Source organism: Muntiacus reevesi, chromosome 3 (assembly GCF_963930625.1).
Source record: "Muntiacus reevesi chromosome 3, mMunRee1.1, whole genome shotgun sequence".
Classification (NCBI taxonomy): domain Eukaryota; kingdom Metazoa; phylum Chordata; class Mammalia; order Artiodactyla; family Cervidae; genus Muntiacus; species Muntiacus reevesi.
The window spans coordinates 7,313,147-7,331,397 of NC_089251.1; the positions used below are offsets into that span (position 1 = coordinate 7,313,147).

The 18,251-nt window shown below is 52.0% G+C and overlaps 1 protein-coding gene and 1 long non-coding RNA gene across 4 annotated transcripts in view; one reads left to right on the plus strand and one right to left on the minus strand.

Annotated features, from left to right (window-relative positions):
• The window catches only part of ZER1 (zyg-11 related cell cycle regulator), a 30,532-nt gene extending 16,595 nt beyond the window's left edge, over positions 1-13,937 (plus strand). For 2 of the 3 annotated variants that reach the window (XM_065928317.1, XM_065928316.1), the window contains exons 8-16: positions 83-256; positions 3,747-3,962; positions 4,891-4,932; positions 5,064-5,183; positions 6,166-6,281; positions 6,902-7,090; positions 8,140-8,237; positions 10,378-10,480; positions 12,246-13,937. In XM_065928317.1, the coding sequence (XP_065784389.1) occupies positions 83-256; positions 3,747-3,962; positions 4,891-4,932; positions 5,064-5,183; positions 6,166-6,281; positions 6,902-7,090; positions 8,140-8,237; positions 10,378-10,480; positions 12,246-12,303 (1,116 nt within the window). In that variant the 3' untranslated portion in view covers positions 12,304-13,937. The remainder of the gene's footprint in view (positions 1-82; positions 257-3,746; positions 3,963-4,890; positions 4,933-5,063; positions 5,184-6,165; positions 6,282-6,901; positions 7,091-8,139; positions 8,238-10,377; positions 10,481-12,245) is intronic. The other variant, XM_065928318.1, reaches the window with a different exon arrangement.
• On the minus strand, positions 7,280-18,135 carry LOC136163729 (uncharacterized). The gene is made up of 3 exons (XR_010662291.1): positions 17,871-18,135; positions 9,645-9,959; positions 7,280-7,346 (listed from the first exon to the last, which is right to left on the minus strand). It is a non-coding gene; the product is annotated as an uncharacterized lncRNA (long non-coding RNA).
• Positions 18,136-18,251: the final 116 nt, after the last annotated feature.

The window sequence follows — 18,251 nt, forward strand, 5'->3', positions numbered from 1 at the left end:
AAGGCCCCGCACCCCGCCCCAGGCCTGACCCTGCACGCCTGCAGCAGGCCCGGCCAACCCCCGGCCCTGTGTCTTGGTACAGCTGGTCATCACGGCCCTCAAGTGCCACAAGTATGACAAGAACATCCAGGTGACCGGCAGCGCCGCCCTCTTCTACCTGACCAATTCCGAATACCGCTCAGAGCAGAGCGTCAAGCTGCGCCGGCAGGTCATCCAGGTGGTGCTGAATGGCATGGAATCCTACCAGGAGGTGACGGTGAGCCCCCGCCCGCTGCCCACTGTGCCCCTCGCCCGTGTCCCGGCCTCGCCGAGCCCCACGGGTACCGTGCTTGCTCTCCCCCTTTCTCTCCTGGCTCTGTCCCGCCCCGCTCCCAGCGCCCCCCTCCAGGGCATCCCTCCCAGACTGGGACAGGGCATTCAGGGCCCCCTGACCTGGCCCCACCCGACCATCCGTCTCCCACCCCGCCCTCCCCCAGGGGCCCCAGGCCTTTGCTCCTGCTTGTTCTTAACCCTTCTTCCCAGTAATGCTCTGCTGGGGTAGGTTTTTTGTTTTTTGTTTTTTTCAATAGCTGCTTTTGTTATAAAAGTAATCAAATTTTTACTGGAGAAAAATTACAATTATGGGTATAAAGGGGGGGAAAAAAGCCATAATTTCAGCACACAGAGATAGCCACCATTAACATTCTTCTGGCTTTTAGTCTGTGCATAATTATTGAGTAAACAGGACCATCCTGTGTGTCCTGTGTGTTGTAACATGGCTTTTCATTTCAACAGCATCTTGTGAATGTGAATATCTCCCATATCAACAAATGCTTAACAAAAAAATTTGAAAAGTCATGTTTCTTTTCTGGTGACAAAAAGTGAGCTCCCTAATGCTTAGAAAACAAATTTAAGTAACAGAAAGTGCTTAAGACTAACTAGAGGAATTTCCCTGGTGGTCCAGTGGCTAAGACTCTGGGTTTCCAATGCAGGGGGCCCAGGTTCGTTCCCTGGTCAGGGAAATAGACCCCACATACATCAACTAAAGATCTCACATGCCACAGTGAAGATCAAAGATCCTGCACGCTGCAACTAAGAACTGACACAGCCAAATAAATAAGTAAATGTTATTTAAAAAAAAAAAGACTAACTAGAAAGTGAAAGTGCCCATCCTGGGGCTCCCTCCCTGGGCAGCTGGTTTTAACAGTTCAGCTTCCTAATTGTTGATGTCAGCACCGTGTGCAGCGCCTCCCCCAGAGGAGGCCGCCCTGGTGCTGACTCTGTTGGGGACTTGGAGGCCGTGGCCAAGCCCCATCCCCACGGAGCAGTCAGAGGGGCTCCCCCGAGTATGTGGGCTGCACTGAGTCAGCCCCACAGTTGAACATTTTAGGTTGCTTTTCACGTTTTGCTATTTCTTTTTTTTTTTAATTCGAACGTGCCAGCTCTTAGTTGTGATTAAGCGGGATCTTATTTGCAGTATGCAGAATTTAGTTCCCTGACCAGGGATTGAACCCAGGTCCCCTGTATTGGGAACTCAGAGTCTTACCCACTGGACCACCAGGGAAGTCCCCATGTTTTGCTCTTTCAAATCAGGCTTTGCTGAATACATGTAAAGCCATGCTTGATATGAGATTTGTCTAAAAGGAGAACTGCTGGAGTGGTGGGTCTGTGTATTTTTAAAGCATTTGGTATATATTCTTGCATTGTCCTCCAGAAAGGCTCTGGTTGGGATGCAACCTCTGCAGGAGTGAGGAGGCCCCTTTTCTCACTGACGCCCAACTCCAGACTTGAGAGCAACTTTTTCCTTTGTTGAGATAGATTTTATCATCAGGTAAAAGGGTTTGTTTTTTTTTCCCCCTTGGCCATGCTATGCAGCATGTGGAATCTAAGTTCCTCAACCAGGGACTGAACCTGTGTCCTCTGCATTGGAAGCACAGATTAATCACTGGATCACCAAGGAGGTCCCAGGGGTGTCTTTTTTTTTTTTTTTTTTTTTTAGGAAAAAAGAATGCTAGTTGAAGACTTGCAAATTAATAAACTCATTCAAAGAAATAGAAATTAATAAAAACCACTTTTTGACTGGGGAGATTGATGATACCCATTGACGAAGGCCAGGGGAAGAACACGTTCCCGTTTTCCACTGGTGAGGTATGAATCGGACAGCCTCTTCATGGGGCAATTGGCAGAACCTGCCAAAACTGTAAGTGCACTGACCTTTTGGCCTAGGTATTCCACAGTTAAGAGCTATTCATAAAGAAAATATATATATACATTCTCCCTTTTTGATACATAGAAGTCAGAGGAAACCAAAAGCTTTCAACAATAGGGGCCTGGCCCTGCAAAGTAGTGTAAGATCCACTGACATTATGGGATATGAGGGTAAATCTGTACATCCTAACATGGAAACATGGATGACCCTGTGGGTGGACAAGTGAAGAGACGTTCTGGACCAATGTGGATAAAACCTCTTTTGCTCTTCCCCTCCCCATATTTGTATTTTCATGGTAGAGAAATCTTGATGGTTGTGCACCAAACTTTTAATAGGGATTACTTCTGAAGAATAAAGGGACTTTCACTTTCTGCTCAGATAATGTTATTTGAATGTTTCACAGTAAGTCTTGCTTCTATAATTTAAAATAATTTTTTCCCCAAATTACAAAATGTGTGTATAGTATGGGGGGAAGGACAGAGTTAACAAGGGTTTGGCAGTGTTAGTCACTCAGTCTTGTCTGACTCTTTGCAACCCTGTGGACTAGAACCCACCAGGCTTCTCTGTCCATGGAATTCTCAGGCAAGAATACTGGAGTGGGTGGCCATTCCCTTCTCCAGGGGATCTTCCCAACCCAGGGATCAAGCCTGGGTTGGTAATATTCTTTAATTTACGTAAAAGTGATGAAGTGTGGTGAACTTCCAATATCTAATGAGAAAGGATGGAGGGAAGTTAAATTATGAGGAAAATGTGCCGGAAGTTAAATTATGAGGAAAATGTGCCGAGAATACTATGAAATTAAAAAAAATAACCCACAGATAACACAAAAAGAAATCGAGGGCGTGAAGCAAGTGGAACTTTCCTGTGCTGCTGGGGGGAGTGTAGACTGGTACAGGATGGTGAGAACATTCTGGAGGTACCTGGTGAAGCTGAAGACATGCACAGCTTGTCACCCAGATGCTCCACCCCACTCGTGGGCGGCCCTGGAGGAGCTCATACACATGGCTGCCTTGAAGAAACCACACACCGAAGCCTACCCAAATGTCCACCAGCAGTGGGCTGGATGAATCAATTGGAATTCTACACTGCAAATGAAAAAAAAGATAAATGCATCTCAGCTACTGACGACAACATGGTTGATCTCGCAAAGCTGCAGTGGAACACAAGCCGGAAGTTGCTGGAGACTCTTTCAAATGGAAAGGCCGGGATGGGGCGGCCTTGCAGGGAGAGGGCTTACGATCAGGAAGGGACACACCGGGACTTCTTGATCAGTGTCTTTCTTCCTGACGCAGATGGTGGTTCCATGGTTGTTGAAGAGTTTGTTTGCTTAATAATTACTTGCGAAACTATACCTTGGTATTTCATGCCCTCTACTCTGTATATTATAGTTCACTTTTTTTTTCATGTTAAAAAAAATAAATGGCCTCTTAGTCTCCTTCCAGAAAGCCTTCCTAGATTGCCACAGCTCTGGACGACCCCACACTTCTAGAGAGACTCTTGGGTCCAGCTTCCAGGGCCGCCCCTGACTGTGCTCCGCTTGTCTCCTGGCCTCACCCAGGTCCAGCGGAACTGCTGCCTGACGCTATGCAACTTCAGCATCCCGGAGGAGCTGGAGTTCCAGTACCGCCGAGTCAACGAACTCCTGCTCAGCATCCTCAACCCCACGCGGCAGGACGAGTCGATCCAGCGCATCGCCGTGCACCTGTGCAATGCACTGGTCTGCCAGGTGGACAACGACCACAAGGAGGCCGTGGGAAAGATGGGCTTTGTCGTGGTGCGTGCAGCAGGGGGGCTGCCCTTCCCTCCTCCCCTCCCTCTCTCTTCCAGACCCCCCTGCCAAAAGGGTGGATTTGGGATTCACATCCTAGCAGTGAATGTTGCTTCTGACCCTAGAGTTCCTCCACCTAGAACTCTCTGTCATCCTCTCCCAGCCCCTCCATTGTCCCGGGAAATCCCACCATATGAGTCACTCCTGCCTGCTCAGACCAGGCGCCCCTGCTATGTCTTTGCAGCTGGGATTAGAGAAGTATCTGAGGGACTAGCTGTTTAACGTCAGCCTCCACCCTGGGTGGGAGACACGGTGCTATATCCTTCCATCATCCTGTCCCCATCACTTCCTAGCATAGGGCCTGGTGCACAGTGGGGGAGATCATCAGCATCTGCTGGAGAAAGGAAGGGAAGAATGAGGGAGGCACCTCCAGTCTCCTTTCAGTCATCACTGGGGAGGCTGAAGTCCACAGGGTGGGAGGGCTGTGCCCAAAGCCAGGCGGGTCAAGGTTGAGCCAGGCCTTCTAACGCTAAGCACCGGGTCTGTGGGTCGCACTTCTTCCAACAGCCTCCCAAATAGAGAGGGAGGGTTTTTTTGTTTTTTTGAAATATTTATGTATTTAATTGGCTGTGTCAGTTCCTAGCTGCAGCAGGCTCAGTGGTTGTGGTACTTGGGCTTAGTTGCCCTGCAGCGTATGGGATCTTAGTTCCTCAACCAAGGATCAAACCGACGTCCCCTGCATTGGAAGGCGGATTCCCAACCACTGGGCCCTCAGGGTAGTGCCTAGAGAGGCAAATGTAGTCTCGTCAGGAGGTATTAACAGGAACGGGGTAACTGGCTTCTCCCTCCATCTTGGTTCTGGGAGGACACGGTAGCTCTTGAAGCCCTGGCCCTCCTGCCACCCCCCACCTCAAGTTTTCTTCTCTGCCCACAGACCATGCTGAAGCTGATTCAGAAGAAGCTGCTGGACAAGATAGTAAGTCAAGTCTTCATGGAGCCACCCGCCCCCTCCCCTGGGCTGAGAGGGGACTGGTTTGCCCTGGGGGGTGTGCGCCTCTGTCCGGGGACCCCCCACTGGGTGCCTGCTGAGCCCTCTCCCCGCCTCAGTGCGACCAGGTGATGGAGTTCTCCTGGAGTGCCCTGTGGAACATCACGGACGAGACGCCCGACAACTGCGAGATGTTCCTCAACTTCAACGGCATGAAGCTCTTCCTGGACTGCCTGAAGGTAGCGCCTCTCCAGCAGCAGCCGGACCCCCACGCGGCCTCTCTGACCCCAGGTCCCCCAGCCACCCTCTCCCTGTGGTTCCCATGGAAGGGCAGTGGGGTCCACTCAGACCCACCAGCCCAGGATGTGCTGTGGAGGGTTCTAACCCTAACCCTGGCCCAGACGGCCTGGCTGGGCCTCTCTTAGAGCCCTCCCTCCAAGGGAATTCCCAGGTGGCGCTAGTGGTAAAGAACCCGCCTGCCAAAGTAGAAGACAGAAGAAATGGGTTTGGTCCCTGGGTTGGGAGGATCCCCTGGAGGAGGAAATGGCAACCCACTCCAGTATTCTTGCCTGGAGAATCCCATGGACAGAGGAGCCTGGTGGGTTACAGTCCATGGGGTTGCAGAGTCGGACACGACTGAAGTGACTTAACACACAACACACACTCCAAGGAAAAACCCAAACCGGTTCTTCTCAGCATGGTCGTTCAAACTGCCCAGGTCTGACCACAATCCATTGGTGTGTCTACTGGACAGAATTCTGTCCAGTAGGATGACCTGTTCATCCTAAAACTCATTCTTTATTTTCTTGCTGTAGTTTCCAAAAGGATTCCCTAAAGCTTAATATTTTGAGTTTTGGTAAATAGAATCATGTTTGTCCCATTCATAATTTTATAGGTCAGGTCTGCACACTCAGCCTTTGAGTTTGTGGCATGGAGCCCTACCATTTTAACCCCTTGTAGTGGGTTCCCAGCACTGTCCTAGGTGTACTGGGAGGTAGGAGGGCAGCAAATTGCACCCTGTCTTTGTCCAGTAGGAATGGCCGGACAGATGCTCGTAAAGCTTCCAGTTACCAGCATCAGACACAAATCAGTTACTCACTCCTGTGAGTGAGTTACCAGCATCGGACACAAAACAGGTACTCACTCCAGTGAGTGAGTTACCAGCATTGGACATGAATCAGGTACTCACTGCTCTAACCCCAACGGCTCTTATCTTGCCAGGAGTTCCCGGAGAAGCAGGAGCTGCATCGAAATATGCTGGGACTGTTGGGGAACGTGGCAGAGGTGAAGGAGCTACGGCCCCAGCTGATGACTTCCCAGTTCATCAGTGTCTTCAGGTTGGTACTTTTCGACTTTCTCTTTTCACCTTGGCTGCCAGGATGCTCAGAGCTCTAGTCAGTGCTCAATTGTAACAACTGCTATCAGCCTAGTTTTCTGTTAGGAATGTTACCTTCACTCTATGGTGCAGTTTCTTATCCTTTCAACCCTCCATAAATGGTCCCCTTGTAGCGATATCTTACCTTAAATGACCTCAGAGTCCCTTTAGAAGTCATCTGGGGGAGGCTTCCCTAGCAGTCCAGTGGTTAAAACTCTACGTTTCCAAAGCAGGGGGTCGGGGTTCGATCCCTGGTTCAGGGAACTAAGATACTGCATGCCACACAGCATGGCCAAAAAGAAATTTTTTTTAATGAAAAAGAAGTCATGGGAAATCCCCTGGCAGTTGATTGGTTAAGACTCAGCACTTTCACTCTCAAGGGCCCGGGTTCAAGTCCAGCCAGGGAACTAAGATCCCACTAGGTGTGCAGCACAGCCAAAAAAACAACTGCCACCTGGTGTGGATAGTAAGTGATGAAGAAATCAGTAGTCCCTCTGGCATCTAATCTGAGTTGGAGTCCGGCAGCCGGTGTCTGAAGTGGGCCTTGGGGATCTGGACTCCATTTTTCTTCCTTCTTGGCAGCAACCTGCTGGAGAGCAAGGCAGATGGAATTGAGGTTTCCTACAACGCCTGCGGTGTCCTCTCCCACATCATGTTTGATGGGCCCGAGGCCTGGGGCATCTGTGAACCCCAGCGGGAGGAGGTGGAGGAGCGCATGTGGGCAGCCATCCAGAGCTGGGACATCAACTCACGGAGAAACATCAATTACAGGTGCGGGGGCTGTGGACATGGGGTCAGTGCTGGGACAGGCGCTCCTCCCTAATGAGGCCTGGTCACCGCTGCTTGCCCTTCTAGTCCTGAGTTGGGTCTTTCTAACTGAGGTGTGGTCCATGGTGAGTGCACATGTGGTCCATGAGGTGTGCGCATAAAGGCGCATACCTCACCTCTTCAGCTTGGTGCCTTTTTCCTCACATCAACACCTGTGTATGCTAAGCCTGCCATTCACAGATGTTCAATCCATGTTCAGCTGTGGGAGAGGAAAAAAAAAAAGGAGAAAATACATAAACAACAGGAAACAAACAGAAACCATTCATTCCTGAAAAGAGCATCTCCCTAACATTCCAGCCTCTCCCCTTCCACCAGTTTTCTGTGCACAGATTTAACCACCTCCATCCAGCTGGAACCAAGTCTGACTATCACGTGATTGAATTTCCAGTCGCAGCTATGGGTCTCCTCCCCTACTGTATAACTGAGTCACTTTCTATGTGCGCCTGGGCCATGGTGTAGTGATTAACACTGAAGCTGAAAACCCATGTTGGGAGGAACAGGCTTGTGCTCGTGGCTTTGCCCATGCTCCAGTTACCAGTTGTCTCCAGTTCAGAGGAGAGAGGAAGTGGAATCAATGGCCTGGGGAGAGGATTGGTGGGGGGCGGGGGGCGGGGGGCAGTCACACATACATCTTACAAACTTTTGGACCGTGACTCCAGATGGCCGTGATGGGAAGTGCAGTCACAGTATCTCCTTCTTCCCAGGATCCTCCGCCCCTGTGGCCCAGGCGGGGGCTCTCCTCCCTGCCACCGTCTCCCGTCTCTGCACCACCTGATCTGTGTTCCTCCTCCCTCCCTCATGCTCATGACCTCTCTCACAAGGGAGCTGTCTCTGTGGAGCCTGAAGCAGGTTGAAGGACCATATATCCACCCCCACTGTGTCCCCTCCATCCTGCTGATCGTTGGTCCATGAGACCCTTCAATGAGGAGGAATCCCCAGTGCACCCCGCCAATGCCCAGCATCAAAAATAACCTTGGTTTTTCTTCCTGCAGGTCATTTGAGCCAATTCTTCGCCTCCTTCCCCAGGGCATCTCACCTGTCAGCCAGCACTGGGCCACCTGGGCCCTCTACAACCTGGTGTCTGTCTACCGTGAGTACCCGCTCGGCCCCTTGTTCCATCGGTGTTGGTCCGGGTGGGAGCGCTGTGAGAGCTGGTGTCGGTGTCTGCACCCCGACCCCCTCTGCTTTCTGGCATCAGTGGGACGGACAGTCAGCATGGCTAGCTCCTGCCTCATCGGCAGAAGTAGGCCTGGCAGATGAGCCGGCCCATCCAGAGACCCCACACATGCAGCTTTCTTAATATTCCCTGCTTCAGATGAGTGAATAGTCAGATATCTCCATGCTGTGACTTCCCTGGCAGTCCAGTGGTTAAGACTCTGTGCTTCCACTGCAGGGGGCATGAGTTCCATCCCTGCTCGGGAAACTGAGATTCTGCCTGCTGTACCACGCAACCAAAAAAATAAGAAATAAAAATCTCTGTGCATTCTGTAAGGCAGGGTAAGACCAACCCAAACCAGAACTAACCCCTGAGGAACCAGACATCCAAGAGGACAGGAGAGAACTTGAAAACAACTCTCACTTATTTTCTCCGAGAGAGTCCCACCCTCCCTGAGAAGAGCCTGCACTGAGTCTCTGCTCAGTGCCTTTTGGGGAGAGGAGGAGGAGGGTGCAGCACTAAGAGGCTCTGATGGCAGACCAGGCTCACCCCCTAGTTCTCTGCTTTGCTAGCTATGTCTTCTCGGGCAGGTAATTTAACCTCTCTGGGGCTTGATTTTCTCCTCTGTAAAATGGGGGTAATGATGCCTACTTCATAAGGTTGGTAGGCAAAGAGAACCAGTGGAAAGTTTTGAGCCCTGGTGCATGGATCGTGCTCTGTTAACTGGCAGGCAGAAGGGATGAGGATGCAGGCCCTCCGCAGAATTAGGTGGAAGTTGAAGGGTGTGGACTTGAGACTTTGACGTGTCCAGACCAACTTGTTTTGCTCCTGTGTATATGTGTTTATCCATGGACAGCTTGCTTGGGGTGAACATTTTGGAGACCTTTTATATAAAGGTGTAAAGAGAAGGGTTGGCTTGCAAGGCATGGAACAAGGACTTTTTTTTTTAAGCAAAGGCAGATGTGTTGTTATTCTGAAGATTCCAAAAGCATTTATGACAGCAGCAGTCATGTACCTTACCAGGTGACAGGCAGCTAGATGGATGCTCGTGGGGGAGACGAGCAAACAGCCTTCCATTTTAATAAACATTTATAAACAAACCAGAAAAAAAAAAAAGAGGGCGGGCCCTGGGGGAAGACTGCCTGTGCTACTTTGAGCAGGTTTCTCACCTCTCTGGGCCTCATTTTCCTCATATTTAAGATGGGCTGCTAATAGTACTTACCTCATAGGATTGCTGTGAAATAAGACATGTAAGGTGCCAAGAAGAGCACTTGGCACACACCAGCTCAGCCAATTTCTTTTATTCCTTGAGGTTAGTCTTATTAAAAAGTAGCACCTTACCTCAGAGAGGCAGCGTGGCAGCTGGGAAGAGCTCTGAGCCAGGACTCTCTCAGACAGGGCCCTCGAGTGACTTCGAGTGGGTTCCTTCCTTTCTCTGCACCTCAGCTCTTTCATCATTAAATGGAGATGATACCAGCTCCAGTATACTGTACTATACCGTACAGCTGCTAGAAGGCCACTGAAACGCCCGTGTTCTCTCTGGAGTGTCTATATAGCCCTGGATCCCGAGCCCTAGAATGTTCTTCGTGGGAGTGAACCGTGAAGCCCCGCGGTGGGCAGGCCTGGTGGTTTCCTCCCAGTGGGTCCCAGAATCACCTGGAGATATTTTGTTAAAAGTTCAAATTAAAAAAAAAAAAAAGTACAAATAAATACAGGTTCCTGGATCTGTTGAATCAAGACACCCTGGGGGCGGTGCTTAGGAAGCTCTTGTTTTTACGAACACTTCTCAGAGAATAGAAGGGGCTGGACTGGGTGACATTTGGGGGAAATGCCACCATGTAGCAAAGGGAAGAGCCTTTCCCAAGGGGTTCACCCCTCACTTCCCCCAGGTGGCCTCAGGAACTTGGCCTTGGGGCTGGGCCAACATGGCTCCTGCATCTTTGCCCTCACTCAGGCCCAAGTCTTCATCCCCCCTTCTGGGAGGGCCGTCCTCAGAGCAGGGGAGGGTTTCGGGGCCACAGGCTGATAGAAGTCCCACCCTGGTCACGTGCTCTCTGCCCTCACCTGCCCACAGCGGACAAGTACTGCCCTCTGCTGATCAAAGAAGGCGGGATGCCCCTCCTGAGGGACATGATCAAGATGGCGACTGCGCGGCAGGAGACCAAGGAAATGGCCCGGTGAGCGACTGGCAGTGTTTCTGCCTGGAGCCTAGACTGGGGGAGCCAAGGACACACAGCCGGGCCCTCTCGTGGTTGGGAATGGCTGACGTTCCCACAGCCAGAGCTGAGAGTGGAGGCGGACAGCATACTGATGTCCAGCTGGGGCCTCCCTGAGTGTCGTGATGGCCACTGCATAGTCGGGAACTAGACGGTCCAGCTCTGAGCAGAGCATCCTTGCCCTCATTTGTAAGTTTTGTTTTACTTTATTCCCAGCAAATCCCGTCCTCTCATCCCTGGGCGTTAGCAAGTCAGAACAGAATTTGTCCAAATTATTTTTGGCCAAAGACACTCCAACTAAAGAAAGGACACAGTGTGGTAAAATACATTCTAAGACTGGGCAGAATGCATGAGTTTCTGAACGTGAAGGTCCTGGACACAGGCCTTCCGCTGCTCTGTGGTTTTCACTTCCGGGTCTAAAATATCATCTCCTGGAATCTCACACCCAGCAGTGCACAAGAAAGACCCTTAGGGACGCTGCGTGTCACCATCATCAGTAGCAACCGTGCTTCCTCCAGGATCCGTTTCTAGAAGGGGACGTAGTTAAGTTTACCCGGGTTCTAAAGACAGTGTAGAATAGAAAGTGTCCTGGTGGGGTGGGGGGGGGGGCCTTGGAGTTCAGAGTCTCCCCAAAGAAGGACTCACTGGCTGTTTCTGCAGTTATTTTTGGCAAAAGGCACTGCTTTAAACATTTAATTGACAGATTTGTCTTTGAGAATGGTAAAATGAGTGGTTCTCCAACTTAATCTCCCCAAAGGACCACCTAAAAAGATTGTTAAAAATGTACAGGCCTTACCCTAGATTTTCTTTTCCAATGGGTCTGGGCAGTGGGCCTGGGAATATGCATTGTTAACAGAGCTTCCAGGAGATTTGAGAAGCACTGGCTAAGACTGACCCATAACCTACCCCAATCACTTTGAAATCTCTGTAGGACCTAGCTGTGTACCTGAGCTGGCCAGCCTGAGGGCAGGGTGCTTGGAAGTCCACAAGTCCTGTCCCACCCAGGCATCCCTTAACTCCTAAAAGGCAGTGTGCACCTCTTTGGCACAAAGAGGCTGCAGTGAACACCACTCCCACCACCAGCCCAGAGGCTTAGTGTGAATGGGAAGGCTGTCCAGGGTCCAGGATGACACCTGACAGCAGTTGCCAAGGGCCACAGAGAGTGGGAGGGAGACTGTCTGCTGAGGACGAGGGGTGGGTCCCAGCACTGCGCTGGGACCTGCCCCTCAGGGTGTGGAGCCCCTGTCCTTGGGCAGGCACAGCTGCCCTACCCAGACCTGCCCAGATCCTGCTGGGTCAGGATCTCTGGGGGAACCTCATGTGCAACGAGTTTGGGGACCACCAGTAGACTCAGGGGAAGAAAAAGGCCTGGGTGGACAAAGAAAAAGTGACGGATGATGTTGCTGAGAAAGATCAGAAGGTTTTGGGGGTCAGGCCTGAGCTGATTCAGGGAAGCCCCTAACCACAGATGCCCTGGTGCTGAGACATAGGAAGGGGAGGCCTGGGGAGGACAGGGTGCTGAAGGTATTCATGGCCACAAGTGCCATTTCCTGGGTACCCTGCACACGCCGGCCACACGCCGGCCACTTGGCACACATCGTCGCGTTCAGTGTCAGCATGATGGCTAACATTTGCCAACAAATCCAGCAGCCTGATCAGCTGGGAGGGGCTGAGCCCACCCCAGTGCAAGCCCACCCTCCAATCCTCTTTCCCCCATTGTCTCCAGCAAGGTTATTGAGCACTGCAGTAACTTTAAAGAGGAGAACATGGACACGTCCAGATAAGGCCTCCGCCTCCACGGCCCGCCACCGCTCTGGACCACGAGGCCGGGAGGAAGCGCGCTCAAGCCGCCCAGCTGGCAGATCCCCACGCCCCGGGGAGCCTCCCACTGGACGAAGGGACACAGGGGAATTTTTGCACAACCGACGCTTTTCCTTAACATTAGTGAGATATATATATTATATATATATATATATATATTATTTTTTTTTTTGGTTAGGAAGTGTGAAGTTTTGTGTGTATGATTTCTGTACAAAAACAAAAGAAATAACCCCCTGAGTCCTTGCAGCTTCCCTGGCCATCCTCAAGCCCCTACTTTCAAAGCCTTCATCGCTGCCACACTCACTCCCACCCCTGCCAGACTAAACGCCTCTAACAGTGTGAGTGTCCGGCCCGTGCCCTGTAATCTCCGACGCTGGCCTCGCTTCCTGTTTGGAGAGGCAGTGGGGCCCCCAAGAGCCCACTCCAGCCTCCTAACCCGCCCACTGAAGCCCGAGAACGCCATCTAGGTTTCTTGGTGCAGCTGATGGGGTTTGGGGATTAAAAACTAACCCCACTGGGTTTCCCCAATGCCTTGGTGCTCCTGGCTGTGGGCCTCTGGGGTGAGGAAGTGAGCCGTACCTGCCTCGGTCCAGGCAGTCCCAGCCCCAGAGGGCCCTCAAGGCGCCCAGTGGCTCTGCTGCCCTCTGGCCAGGCCTGCCTGAGGCCACGCTGCTATGGAGGCTGCGTCCTAGTCTCCCACCAGGCCCCAGGCTGTGGAAGGCCCCAGCCCAGGGCTGGTCAGAACCCGGGCAGACTCCGCTGCCCCTTCCGCCAAACATACCCGGAACCTGCGCACCCCACCACCTGCTTCCCACCCTGGAAGCCAACACCTCCTGGGGCCAGGGTGGTTCTCTCACTCCCCACCCCTCAGGAGCCTGCAGCCCCCACGGTGCCCAGGCACCCCACCAGCAGAACTGAGCCTGCCTCACCTACCCCTGCCTGCCCCATGGCCCAGAGGAGCCCACACCTCTTCCGCAGGCAGGGGGGGATCCCCACGCCAGCCTTCCCTGGCGGCCACAGGCAGACACCTCCAGACCAGCATCCTCCCCCTCCCGCCTTGCCCCCAGGCTTCCCCTTGGAAACCTCCTCTCTGGGTTTCAGAGAAGTGAGACACACAGATGTATCTCAAAAACACCTTGTGGTCCTCCCTTGACGTCACTCCAAGTTGCTTCTCACGGCACCGACAGCAGGGAGGAGGCCCCGTCTGGAACAAGGGGCTGGGGAGCGGAGCTGACTGCAGGCGGCCTTTAGAGGGTGGCTTCTCGTCCCTCCTTCGCGGGCCTGTGCTTCCGATTCTCCGGCGTTCCTGCCTCCAGACAGAACAGGCAGGATGAGCAGCCCAGGGGAGAGGCACCTGGCCTTCTTCCCCTGGGGTCTTCCCCCACACCCCAGCTCTGGGAAAGGCCAGCTGCCCTGTGGCCCCTCTGCTCAGCACACAGCCCCATCTGCCCCCCCTTCCATGCTCATGTGGCCTGCGCCAGACCCCAGGCAGAGCTCACATCGCATCGCTTTACCAGCCAGGGCCCGGGTAAATGTCTGTACTTTGGGATGTCACAGAAATACATTTTTGTGCAAAGTGGAAAAGAGCAGTGTCTTTTTTTTGTGGACGGGATGGGGCCATGGAGAGGGGGCCTGGGCCAGCTTGGGTGGTGGGCCTGGAGTTCAAGAGCAGTGACAGGAGGGTGCATTGGGTCAGTCTGTGGGCCCAGCCCAAGGGGACAGGTGGCAGTTTGGTCAGCTGAGTCGCTCAGTCATGTCCGACTCTTTGCGACCCCGTGGACCACAGCACGCCAGGCCTCCCTGTCCATCACCAACTCCCGGAGTTTACGCAAACTCATGTCCATTGAGTTGGTGATGCCATCCAACCATCTCATCCTCTGTCGTCCCCTTCTCCTCCTGCCTTCAATCTTTCCCAGCATCAGGGTCTTTTCCAATGAGTCAGTTCTTTGCATGAGGCGGCCAAAGTATTGGAGTTTCAGCTTCAGCATCAGTCCTTCCAATGAATATTCAGGACTGATTTCCTTTAGGATGGACTGGTTGGATCTCCTTGCAGTCCGAGGGGCTCTCAAGAGTCTTCTCCCAACACCGCAGTTCTAGAGCATCCATTCTTTGGCAGTGGCAGATGGGGCTGGAACACCTGCTTTTCCTCTGCAGTCTCTCCAGACCCCTGTGCCCAGACACTGAGGATCTGGCTGGCCACAGACCAAAAGGGTCCCTGCCTGCAACTGTCTGATGGTAGAGACAAATGTTAAATATGAGATGATGACGGTGTGTGAGGGGCGGGCAGAAGGGAACACTCAGAGCAGGCCCCTCAGGCGGGCCAGCAGGACTGCAGGCAAGGACAGTGTCCCGGTGCGGGCAGGGGAGGCTTCTTACAAGGGAGACCTTCGAGCTGAATCCAGCAAGAAGACAAGGCTGCCAGGCCTGGCTGTAGAGGGCCAGGGAAAGGGGGGTCCTAGACAGAGGGCCTCTGCCAGGGGAAGGGCCTTTCAGGGAGAACCGTGAAGCGGCCCCCGTGGCTGCCGCAGAGGGAAGGATCAGGGGCGCCGGGACCAAATCGTGAGGTGACTGGGCTTTGCCCAGCAGAGTCCGCGTCTACACCAGCTGCTTGTCCCAGAGTAACTCTCAGCAGTGCTCCCCATGCCCCCGAGGTAGTACTGAGGCCGCACCCAACGGTGGAGAGCTCTTCCCCAAGAACAGTCCAGGCGCTGGTCCCAGATCAGGTGGACCTTTTCCCACACGTGCCAGCGCCCAGTGAGAGATTCTCTGCTAGACCAGACTGGAGCCAGCTCCATGCCCTCTTCTCCACCAGGCCTCAGCCTCAGCCTATGAAAACTACAAACTCTTCAGCTCCAGGGATTTCATCCACTCCCTCCTCTGACTTCACACCTAGCGTTTCTAAGAGCCCTGGGTCACACTTGGAAGATGACGCTAACCGACACCCCCACTTAAAGCACCTGCCTGAGAAACCTCCAGGCTGCCAAAAGAATTTACTGTTTGGGTCTTCTCCTATGATTCGGTGGTAAAGAATCCACCCGCCAATGCAGGAGACACAGGATCGATCCCTGATCCAGGAAGATCCCACGTGCCATGGAGCAACTAAGCCCACACAACTACTAAGCCCGTGCTTTAGGGCCCAGGAGCTGAGGCTATTGGTCCTATGTGCCGCAATTACCGAAGTCCACGCTCCAGAGCCTGTGCGCCGCAACAAGAGAAGCCACCGCAGCTAGAGAGAATAGCCTCTGCTTACCACAACTAGAGAAAAGTCCATGCAGCAACCAAGACCCAGCATAGCCAAATATTAAAAAAATAAAATTATATATAAAAAAAAAGAATTTGCTGTTTAACACCTGAATAGCCTTTCTTAGAGCATTTACTAAAAACAGCTTAAAGTTGTGAATGCTTCCTCTGTCCCTCTCAGGTGTATCTGTACCTCCTATAACTCAGCAGCATCTTTCTCAAGGACCTGGAAGCCATCCCTTTAAAATGTAATCATCAGGAAGGATTAGGCCTCTGTCTCCCAGTCTCCGAGGGAGGACAGCAGCCTAACTTCAGTTGCTGCCAGCTAGCAGACACAGTTGGCTTAATGATCATTTACCCTAACCTGCTCTTTGCAAGTCTTCACTTCCCTGAGTCTCATCAAGCCCCTGCCCTTCCCCATCTCTACTCCCTCATTCTCCCTTTAAAATACCCAATCACCTCTGTACAAATCAAAGTTACATTCAGTTCTTGTTGGATCCTGTTCCCTACCGCAATAGTATATTACTGAGTAAAATCTGTCCTTACAACTTTAACTAATGTTCAGCCTTATTTTAATCTTTGACACCAGCATAGCGGCTGACTCATGGAATCCTCAGGATTCTTTCTTCTTTAAAATTTATTAAAAAACTAAATAAATTTATTTTTGTTTGTGCTGGGTCTTCATTGCTGTTTGTGGGCTTCCTCTTTCTCGCTGCGGTGAGTGGGGGCTACTCTTTGTTGCCATGTGCGGGCTTTTCACTGCGGAGCACGGCTCTGTGGCATGCAGGCTTCAGTAATTGCAACATGTGGGCTCAGTAGTTGTGGGTCTCAGGCTCTAGAGCACAGGCTCAGTAGTTATGTCTCACGGGCTCGGCTGCTTCAAGGCATGTGGATCTTCTTGGACCAGGGGTCAAACCAGTGTCCGCCTGCATTGGCAGGCAGATTCTTTAGCACTGAGCCACCAGGGAAGTCCCACAATTAGTAGATGTCCCCACTTGGCACACTAAGCCATGCAACCATTGCAGTAATTAAGACAGAGCTACAAGTGACAGACACTCAAATACTTACATAAGTTAGTCAAAGGTAGGAGGAATTTCATTCATTAATGCAACTGGGAATCTAGTGTTAAGATCAGCCTTAGTAACAGTTGGATCTAGGGGCTCAGACCATGTTTTTAAGACCATCTCTCCAGACTTCCCTGGTGGTCAAGTGACTAAGATTCTGCACTACCAGTGAAGGGGACCTGAGCTCAATCCCCTGCCAATGCAGGGGATATTGGTTTGACCCCTGGTCCGAGAAGATCCCACAAGGGGTCAGGGAACTAGACCCCACATGCCGCAACTAAGAGTTCACATGCTGCAACTAAAAATGTCTCATGCTGCAACTAAAGATTCTGCATGCCACAACTAAGACCCGGCACACCCAAATAAATAAATATCTTTAAAAAAAAAAAAAGACTGCTTCTCACTCCCTATTTCAGTGCTGGTTATCTCTACATCTCTTTATAGTTGGCCTCCTCTTCTGCCAGAGTCTCTCACCACACAGCATAAAACCAGCTGCCAATTGCCATTATATCCTATTCCTCATGCTTGAGATCCAAAAGAATGCCTCTTTCTCTCTCAGCATCTATAGCATACTCTCATGGAATTATTCTGATTGACCCTGCCAAGTCACATGCCCACCACTTAGATCCAATCACTGGGAATAATGAGCTGAGGACCATGTTTGCCTTCTAGTCACATGCCCACGGTCTCTCTCCCACCACCCTATAAAGTGAGGGACATAGTTCTTCCAGATCCACACAGGATGGAGTCAGTTCTCCAACAGAAAAGGGGATGCTGAGCTGACAAAAACAACAAATGTCATAAGAGTATACTGTGGAGTCAGGAGGGCACTAATCTGATGGAGGAAGGTGGATGTTGGTATCAGTGGGAGGAAAGGCAGGGCTGGATGGGGAAGGCCCTAGGAACACAGTAAAAGAATGTAAGCAGTGAATGACTAGGCTTTATTGTAGATTAGTCTGAAACCCTAGGTTGGGCCAGTCATTGGGTGTAGGTGCTGGTTTAGAGCTGAGGCAACAAGTCAATTCTGTACTAGGCACTATTTCCAATATTTAGTCCTCCAACCACCTGAGGAGGGGTACTATTATCATCTCCATCATACAGACAGAAACAGAACTCCGCGTGGTTTTGTAACTTGCCCAAGCGCACACAGGTAGGAAGGGGCAGTGCTGGGATTTCCGGCTCTGACCCAGTCAGGCCCCTCATAGTCAGAATCTGCTACCACGTACCTCCACTCTGGTCTCATCCCGTCTGCAAAATCTGAAAATGGTAAAAGTTATCACCCAGAAGTCACTTTGGTTTAGTCCTGCCTCTCTTGAGTCTTCGAGCATCTCATCTCCGAACCGGGCGCAATTCTGCCACCTTGAGTCACAACACCTGGATCTTCCTGGATGCTTGCGTGAGGTTGTGGCCAGGGAGCGGGTGGTGGAACTCCAGCGGGACTGGAGCGGGACTCGCGACTGGAGCTCGGTTTTTGAAAGTTACCTGGATGCTGGGGTTGGAGGGGTGGGGGGTGGAGCTGGGGGAGTTACCGGCTGCGCGCGCGCGCGCCGGCCCCGCCCTCAGCTTCTTCAGGCACCTGTTGGCTCGAGGGCCTACTAAACCGCAGC